The sequence below is a fragment of the Apteryx mantelli genome, chromosome 8 (genome assembly GCF_036417845.1).
Source record: "Apteryx mantelli isolate bAptMan1 chromosome 8, bAptMan1.hap1, whole genome shotgun sequence".
NCBI lineage: Eukaryota > Metazoa > Chordata > Aves > Apterygiformes > Apterygidae > Apteryx > Apteryx mantelli.
The window spans coordinates 21,464,425-21,474,214 of NC_089985.1; the positions used below are offsets into that span (position 1 = coordinate 21,464,425).

Below are 9,790 nucleotides of genomic sequence, written 5' to 3' on the forward strand. Positions count from 1 at the left end.
TCATCAATACATATTTACACACACACACACGCACGTCTCAGATGCTAAAATGGCAAGTTTTTAAATAAACAGATAAAACAAAGGGCAGATGAGCATTTGCAAATTGCAAATCTGTTATCCTTTTCAGTATGTGCTTCAGTGAGCATATAAGAAATGAGATCTATTCTATTACTGATGAAAGAGCAAAATGCTACCGTTTGAGAAGAGTGTTATGCAGACCTAGAAAGGAAACTTGCCTATGAATGCTAAAACTAGTTATGAATCCCAGGTCCCAGTAACCGTGTAGGATACTTACCAGCTTTCTTACAATTGTTAGAAGCAAGTTACTCAGGACTTACTAAGCTTGAATTATCTCTAGTAACCTGAACGGGGTGGATAAAAAATGATGATTTAAAAAAAAATAACAAAACCTATTTCAAAATTTTTACTGGAATTGGTTTGAACATGTTTTAAAATAAATTTTGAAATGGAAAGCTGTTACAGAGACATACATTTAATTAACGATTAAAAAATAGGTAAAACTGCAGTATAAATTTGCTGCTTAATTTCTAGAAAAAGTGAAGCCACTGGTCTGCTGAAGTGCAAAACCACCTTTTGATAATATCAGCCACTTTCACCACAGCATGCGAAGAATACTTCCTCATAACAGCTTGTTCTGCTCATTGAGTTCAGTGGTTATCACTCAAATGCTGAGAAACCAACTGGAAACAGGCAAGAAATCTCATTTTCTCCCTGTGATGCAAGTCTGGATGAGATCTATTACTCTAAAATCTTGAAGAATAGGGTGACGAGGAAAATAAATTCAATTTACTAGCTCAAAAAAAATTCACTAATTAATGAATTAGAGCAATTAAAATTAATCACTATATTTTAAATATCAAATATTTTATACCACTTTTGCAATGTATTCAATGCAATGAAGTATTTTAAATAATGAAAAATTTTAAATTCCTTTTTGTGTTTTCACTGAATTTCAGTTTTCTAAAGGTGAAGTTAGACATAAATCAAGAATCAAAAATTATTTAGTGAAAAAGAATCACTTCTTCAGCACCTTCTGACATAATTAAAAAATTAAAATCATAATAAGGGTATGGTAATCTGTAAAGCTGCTTATCTGAATATACTCAAAAGATAAGAATATTGATTCTTCTTTTAAAGCAAAAAATTCACATTTAGTGTCATGGGTACACTTAGTGGAAAATAACTTATTAAAGTTTCCAGCCAGTGAGAATTGCCTTCTCTTTAGAAAAAATCAAAAAGTTTACATGGAAAACTGGATAATAAATGGCCATTTAAAACAAAGTTTCTAAATAATGTCATGTAAATCAATGATCATCCTGATTTAAATCTGTCTACTTGAACCCGGCACAAATAAGGATGCAGAGCATATTACTTATCTTCCACCCCTGCCTTCTAGTAGCTGGCAGAATTCCTTAAGGATATTCCAGAATATATCACACCACCAAACATATCATCTAACTAGCCATCAGCAAAACCAAGTAACTGCCTTTTACAAGACGGAAAGCATCCTTAATCCTCTGACATGTTGGCACCTACCTCTACTGAACTCTAATCTTCACTTGATATTGTAACTCCTGTGCTTAAGAATATGATCTGTATTATGTAACCATAGGAGGTAAAAATTGTTAGGGACAGACACAGAGCTTTACAATAGAGTCTAATAGTTTCCTAAAGGGTAACCACAAGAATCAGCAGCTGTGACAATATTCCAGTCAACAGAGTCTGCCACTGAAATAATGTTTTTTCTAGAAACGGGAACTGGCCTAAAATGTCTCCACCTTGGATTTCTACTTAAATTACTGAAAGTGGAATGCGGCAATTTATAAATTGGTGACGCGACAGGGTACGGCGAGACGGGAGCCTTATTTAAGAAACTATCTCAGCTTTTCTCTCTAGCTCGTTACTTTCTATAACTCAACAGAAAAATGGCAGCGGGAGCTCCTTCCTGGGCCCAGTGTGGATGCCTATTACACTTACCGCTTTCCCCAACATCCCTAAGCAGTGCATGCCGCAAAGGGAAGCGTAACTAGCATCACGGAAGTCCCGTGCAAAGACCGTTTGCTTTGTTAGGCAGCTGAAAGGACTGCAGGTAAAGCAGAGCACCCGCACGGAGCTGCACCGCCATCAATGGGCACAGCGACCAGGAAAAGCGGCAAATGTCAGCATCAGTTTTGTGTTTGAGGTCAGGTAACCTGCGGAGTCCTACGGAAGACACCAGGCAGGAATGTGCTGTAGAAAGGATGACTGCACAAGAGCCACCATCACTGCTTGGGAGTCAGAGGGAACCGAAAGGTTGAATTCAGCTGTAACAGGCTGTGCCGTCTGGACTGGGGTCATCGCTTACCTCTGTGACAACCTGCAGTAATGCAATACGGCGCTCAGCCTGGGGCAGGCTCGCTGCCATCACACCAGCACAGACTACAACATCCTCGGCGTGCGATTTAAGATGCAAAGGTCCAAACTACTGCTCTAGAAAGACTGTTGCTCCTTCACATTGTGAAAATGTTTCTTTCAGAGTCACCTAAACTACCATTATAAAAGTTTTATGCCACAGTAAAAAACCCCATGGCTTGTTTATCCAAGCAATCTCAAGGCGAGCACTCTCTTGCAAACAAGGTTATCCCTGGGTGGCAAGTTCACAAATTTGCCCTTTCTAGTGCCTTACTAACCATATGTTATGGGAAAAAAAGGGGGGTTGCTCAAGAGAAAACTGTTGAAGTATCAGGAGTGGAACAGTGTGAGCCCGCACAAACTAGAATCGTATGTATTATCCTAAGACTGACCTTGTGGGACTGAAGAGTACAACATTGTAGTGTTACTGAGGTTAGTTTGGATTTTGCCTTTGAATTCAGCTGGATCAAAACTTTCTTTGGCTTATCTTTTCCTCTTATTCTTTTCCCGCCTTTAAACCTCATTGTCTACTGCTATCTCTTTTCTTTGGATTTATCAGTATAACCTCACAAATACGGAGCTGAAATTTATATTGAGAATTACACACCAAAAAGAGTAATGTATCAGTGTTCCTCTCATTACTTATATACAGTTCTTTGAACAAGGAGACAAAAGCAAAGTGGAAGATTAAAAGCAATAGCTTTAAATATGGTATAGCTGCTTGTATGCCCGTCATTCATTTTACTTATTTTACTCAGTCTGCTCCTATACATCATTTCTATACTGATATCTAGTCAGCACTGATTTGCATTGTGGAGGATAAACAGAAAAGCTGTGTTTTCCTTGTTATCTAGCACTACTTGGATATGCTATATATGAAGAATGAGGATTGCTTTCTAAAAGTGATAGTTTAGAACAGACCATGCAATTCAAAGTACTGAGACAATCCGAAATTTTCAGGGAAAGAAAAATACTTGCGAGCATGTAAAGCACTTGAATGGCCTTATACTTGAGGAATAATGACTTTGAAAGGCTTAAACTGGATCAAGCCAAATGTATTTCATGCTTTCTCATTTCCTATGAGTCATTAATATCTTAGTGTTTCGTTCCTCTTTCTAGGTTGCTACTACAAGTTCTCCATACGGATAGATTCGTGAAAGTATACTTCTATATGGAGAGGCTAATGAATATGTGATTTGCAAAACAAAATACTGAAAAAAAATGCATAGAATAAGCAGGTCTCCAGCTTTGTTGTATATGGTTCTAGCATCACCCACACACGAATGAATGAATGCATGTGAGCTTTAAATAAGCATCTGTATCTGTTTCTCTTTCTTTATTTTCATGATACTTCAGGTTTACTTCCAGCAGTTCTTGAAGTTTGTGTAGTGTGAGATTATCACAGGAACATGGTAAAAAAAAGTGTAGTACCCAGATAAAATTCTAACTTCTTTAAAGCCATAATTTTGCAGTTGGAACTATGTTTTTGTGTGCATACAGTTGAGGGAGGAGGAGTTTTGTGGCACAGAAAAACAGACTTCGCTTCTAACACTTGTTTTTTTATAACTTTTCTTTAATCTTTTCTCCTCTTCATCCACCACCAAGGTCCTGTCCTGCAAGTAATGCACTTTGATGACAGATGATCCAATAAATACATTTTGAAACCATACTGCAGATTGCAGTCTTGCAGGTCTAATCCAAAAAAAAAAGGTCTTTCCCATTGTAGGATCTATACTGTAGGTATCTAACATTAGATGTCTTGCCCCAAAGGCAGAATCAAGAATCTCCTGACTCAGATGACTCAGGCTGGAGCATCCAAAAAAAAGGCTTTTTTACATCCTAAACTTGTTTCATCTCCCTTTCCCACACACCCCCAACCCCTCTCACCTTCTTCCCCCTTCCAAGCCCTTTACCTATGGGCAGATCATTGGTAGAGTTGTGTGTGTTGATCAGCAAGTAGCTTCATGTATTTTGATTCACTGGCCAGGAAATCAAACAGGCAGAAAACCTGCTGTGTGGGGGCTTCGTTCTGGGTCTCTTTCTCTAAAACTTGCAGATACGTAATCCCTCTCTCACACTGGGCTGAAATCGGTCAGTGAGACTCCAAAATTAATAAGGTAAGGAAAACACTCGTACAACATGAGTAGCCTCAAAATAGGCTAAAATCCACACTGAACACAGAGCAGCCTAGAGCTCTCTGCAGAAAACATTAAGTCCAGGTGTTTGCCTAAACACCAGTCCTCACTAGATCTTTAGATGCTTAGATGGTGCCTCCATCCATTCCAATCAGGATCCAGAGCTTGCAATCTTTTGGGGATGGATATCTAAAATATGTCTGGAAGGAAGTGGTGGCAAAGTTAATCTTTTTAGAGAATAGCTTAGTTGTTTGCGCATTCTTCAAAGAAGCAAAGAGATGGAGGAAGACAGATGGTAGAATAGTTAGTTCCTTGGTTGAGACATTCACTTATAAATCAGTCTGAAATCCCTGATCAGCTTGTTTTGGAAGAAAAAAATAGCCTCTATGCAATTCTGAAGTGGGCAGATAATTCATGGTATTTCTGGAAAAGATGCAAGTTTTCTGTCACTATGGAATGGAGACAAACATTGAAAAACAGAGTTTTGAAAGGAGAACGGGTTAAGATTTTAACTAGTAACAAAAGTGTTGACAGCTTTGTCAATGCTAGGTCACCACATCAATAACAAGGAACACAAAGATTAACTGAATTGATATTGCGATACGTATGGTACTTTACATGTTGAAACTGGTGGAATAAAGCAGGTTGTGTGATTCATAATTCAACCTTGAGATGTTGTCTCTGCTAAAAAGACCTCAGAACTTTTTCCATGGTAACTGAAATTAGGATAAAGGGAAAAGCAGTTCATGTTATATAATGCTTTATCAGTTGCCAAACAAGATACTCATCTGTAATATTTGAGATATGTCAGAGGATACTGGGTCAATGGTTTATGACACTATCAGGTTAAATGTCTATGAATTTTCATAAAATAAAAGCCTTGTGTTTACATCTTGAGTAATAACTTAGGGTATTGAGGCTGGCAATTTTTAAGAATCTCATTTTTCAGCATTTTGGTACCTGGTCCACTTTCATTGACTAAACTGAGAAAAATGAAGCCAATTTCACTGTCAGGCACTGCACTGCACTACTGCAGTGACAGTGTTCGGCCTGCAAATTCTACACTGCTACATAAAGATAGTTGCGTGGAAAACCCCATTAAAATGCCATTTAATATAAGTGGGTCTTGGAACACTATGTTACAGAAAAAATAGTTTAGTGTTTCCCTTTAATATTCGGCACATAAACAAATAGGAGGTGTAATCCAAAATCAGCCTCACAGATTTTCCTCATCTCAAAAAGATCAGCCTTCAAATCTGCACCTGAAAGGAAACTATGAATTTCTGATCTATATATAACCAGTGAATGCAGGTGTCCAAGATTTGAAAAGAATGCAATACTTTCACATAGTGTGACACATTTTCTTGTTTACAGAAATAGTTATCACTTTGCTTTGCATATATTAACAGTGGGTAGGTTTTTATATAAGCAGGAAATACTTTGCATGAATACAGGTGGCTGAAATTTAAAGGTGCAGATATTCGCCATATACAAGCAGTAACTTGTATCACCTATACTTGTCTTTATATTTATTCTTAAGGAACATCACTCCTCTAACAAACAAGCAATGCAATTGTTGATATACCGTATTAATAGGCACAGATACCCACATGCAGAACTGCCAGAGCTTACTGGTAAAAGTCAAAGAATTCAAAATGAGAAACAAAACTAAAATTGTATTTTAGAACTGTTTTTGCATAAAAGTTCAGTGAATCATTCATCTCTTGATGCCAAATCAAGACTGGATGCTTTTCAAGAAAATATGATTTAACTAAACCCAAGTTATGCTTCAATAAAACATAGATAACTTGGTGAAATTTAGCCTGACCTCTTATAAGTTACAGACCATTAAATCACCTAATAGTTCCTTCTGGCCTTAAACTCCATGAATATCACAAATTGTACTGCAGTTACAGTTTAAATATATAGCTCCTAAGAATGAAGCTCCTATTGCAATGTTTTTTATTAACATATACCAAAAAATATATTTTGTTTACAGAAATACAGAAAATACACATTTAGTTTATATTATCATTGGTCCTACTGAAAATGCTTGCCATCACATATTTTCAAATAGGAAAAATATTTGCTATTTATCTCTATTGTCACACATCCTGTTGCACAACAATTTAGAAGGCTGAACAGGGCCTTAGACCACTATGTGTATTTTTACACCTTAGCTCCCTGCATGTTTTTATGTTATATTTTAGATGTAGTCTTGATAAGGCAAATAGATTCATCACATGCTCACTTTTTTAATGGCTGAAAAGGTAGGAGTTAAGTCTTGTCTTAACCAAATCAGTACAAAACATTATACGTTAGAGAAGCATTATACGTTAGCTATATCATACTTAGTTTACCAAGGCTTATATCCATGTTAAAGGAATTAATGAATGTCACATTAAAGGAAAATAGATTTTGCTCTTAGTATCTCAGAGTATTAAGGCATTTGAACACATTTAACTTCCATTACATGCATTTACTCTTCTACACTACAGAATAATGACAGCAACATTACAAGAGTCTTAAAGAATCATACCTGAAATTGCAACAACTTGGGGAAAAAACAAACTTGTTCTTTATTACTGTGAAAAGTACTTGCTCATTTAAGCCTGGGAGAAACTGAGGAGATAGGTTTTCCAAATGTGAAACTGAAAAGGATTTTGCAAGCTAATAAAAGCATTGCAACTGGAATCATACCATAGGCACCAAGAGCACTACTGATATGCATCCAATCCAAAGTGTGGGTCCCAAAAGGACAAGGAACTAGGCCTTAATATGGAAACTATTTACATATGTTTTAATATTGTTGATACTATCATCATGGTTTAAAAGAAGAAGCCAGGTCCCAACCTTAGGATTAACCTGAACACCCCATTTTAACGCCTTCTTATTTGTTCTCTGGTTTCTGAGCTGTTAAAGCATATTCTGGTTTACATTTTCAGCTGCTTTCCATTCCACATCACTAAGTACCAAGATGACTGGAATTTTGTCATAAAATTTCAGATTCTCATCTAAACTATGTGATGCCAGTAGCTGATATAACAGCAGATTCATTAAAAATCATCAGTAGTGGAATGATTGGCTTACATGTACATAGACAGCTAATTATGTGTTTGCAGAATCTGGACCCTGAATATTTCAGTTATATTCATTTTATTCCTGGCATCAAAATACAGAAGTCATATTCTTGAATCTCCTACATGAAAGGTGCATGTTTCTAAACTTCCCTTCATTTTTTAAAAGAAAACTCATACTGAAACTTGGGCATATTTAATTTGTTTATATTTAAATGTTGCTGCAATGTTTATTTAATTTACAGATACATATATGATACATGACAAATAAGTGATGATAAAATTACAGTGACTCCAGATTACTTGGCTATTTTAAAGCAGTAAAAGTTATTACTTGAATAGCTTTCCTGAAATAGCAAAACCCACTTTTGTTTTCCAAAGAAAAAGCTACCTGGGACTTCAAGATACTCTTTAGCATTTACAGAACGCAAGTTTGGTGAGGAAAACGCTCGTGGCCTGCGGAAAGCTCTACGGAGGTCTCTGCGGCAGCGGGATGTATGCGCGCCGGTCCCTCGCTTCCACGCGGAGGCTCTGCCGGGAACAGGGCCCTGCAGGAGCCGCCGGTACAACAACCTCTGTTGTGCTGTATGGGAAGCCTGCACTCAAAGGCTCGTTTAACAAGGAATTTTCCTCAGCTGCTCAAAAGCGACAAATTTCAATCACTGCTTATAAGTGACATGGCAGAGAGGCAGGACTGCAGCGCCCGAAACCATCACTGTCGAAACACTCCCGTTGTCCCCGAGCGGAGAGGAGACGTTGCCCCACCGCTCCCGGCGCGGGCCGCGACGAGCCGAGTCCGTGGACGGGCCCGAGGGCGGGCGGGAGCGCCGGGGAGCGCCGCTGCTCCGCGCCCCTCACTCGCGCGGGGCGGGGGGAGCCCTGGCCAGGGGCCGCCGGGGGGGGGGGGGGGAAGGGGAAGGGGGGGAAGGGAGAGCCCCGGCCAGGGGCCGCCGGGGGGGGGGGAAGGGGAAGGGGGGGAAGGGAGAGCCCCGGCCAGGGCCGCCGTCGGGCCGGGTCTTGACCAGCCGCCCGCCCGCCCACGGCGGCGCCCTGGCGGGGAAGGTCACCGACGCCCGGGACGCCCGCTGCTGCCCCCCCCGACGCGCCGCGGCGCGATGGCGAGGTAGGGGGCGCGGTGACAGCCGGGCTGCGCTGACGGCCCTGGGGCCCCGCCTGCCGCGGCAGCGGTGATGGGCACCCCCGCGGGCACGGCCGGGTCTCCCGCCCCGGCGCTGCTGCGGCCCCCCGCGCAGCCGCCCGGGCCGGGTCTCGCCGCGGGCCGGCAGCGCTGCGGGCCGGGGGGGCCTGCCCCCCCCCCCCCGCCGCTCCGGACTCTACCCGGCGCGGCACAAAGAGCGCGGCCGGGCGGCGCTCGCAGCGGGGCAAAGGGCCGGCGGGGGCAGGGCGCGGCGCGGCGAGCGGCCTCCCGCCCCGCGGCCGGGCCGCGGAGGGGAGGGGAGGGGGCGCGGCCCCAGCGCCGCCGGGCGCTCCCGGGGCGCCGCTGCGCACCCCGCCGAGCGGAGCCCGTACCTTGCTGAACACCTCCAGATCGTCCTCCTCGTCGTCAAACTCCAGCACCTCCGCGGCGGGCGGCGGCGCCCGGGCCGCGCCGGCGGCACAAGCGGGGGGCTCGGCGCCTCCCCCGCCGCTGCCGCCGCCGGAGGGAGGCGGGGGGAGCGGCGGCCCCAGTACCCGGCCCTCTGCCTCCATCCTTGCCTGCGAGCGCGGGCGGCAGCCCCGCCGCGGCCGCTCCCCGGGGCGCAGCAATTGGCCGCCCGCCCCCGGCCCGGGCGCGCCCAGTGCGCAGGAGAGGAAGCGGCCGCCGGGGCGGGCTGTCGGGAGGGGCGGAGGGCCGCGGTTGTCGGCAGGCCCTGCCTGCGGGCGGGGCGGGGCGGGGCTGCCGCGGCGCCGGGCCGTCGCTCGCGGGGCCTGGCGTGGCGGGCTGAGGCCTCCCGGCGGCGAGGCGTTGCGGGGGAGGCGTGCAGGCGTCGGTCTCCTTGGCTCTTGGCAGCCTTCCTCCTTTGGCCCTCTTTAGGGGTTTGCTCAGTGACTGAGCAGACTGGGCAAGTTGGGAGGGCTGCTGCTGTGGGCCAGGGGCTAGCTGCGGTTAGCCACCCACAGGGCACTGCTTGGAAAATGTTCGGGGAAAATTACTGCTTCTGAGTT

General features: G+C 43.5%; 1 protein-coding gene across 11 annotated transcripts in view; it reads right to left on the reverse strand.

Annotated features, from left to right (window-relative positions):
- SNX7 (sorting nexin 7) overlaps positions 1-9,415 on the reverse strand; it is a 34,294-nt gene extending 24,879 nt beyond the window's left edge. For 7 of the 11 annotated variants that reach the window (XR_010884868.1, XR_010884866.1, XR_010884867.1 and 4 more), the window contains exon 1: positions 9,155-9,415. Coding sequence is in view for 2 of the 11 variants with exons in the window: in XM_067300873.1 (XP_067156974.1) it covers positions 9,155-9,334 (180 nt within the window). In the remaining 9 variants the exon portion in view is untranslated. Of the gene's footprint in view, positions 1-4,325; positions 4,424-5,165; positions 5,249-9,154 lie in introns of those variants that run through there. The other 4 variants (XM_067300873.1, XM_013961319.2, XM_067300875.1 and 1 more) reach the window with 4 other exon arrangements.
- Between the last annotated feature and the right edge of the window lie 375 nt (positions 9,416-9,790).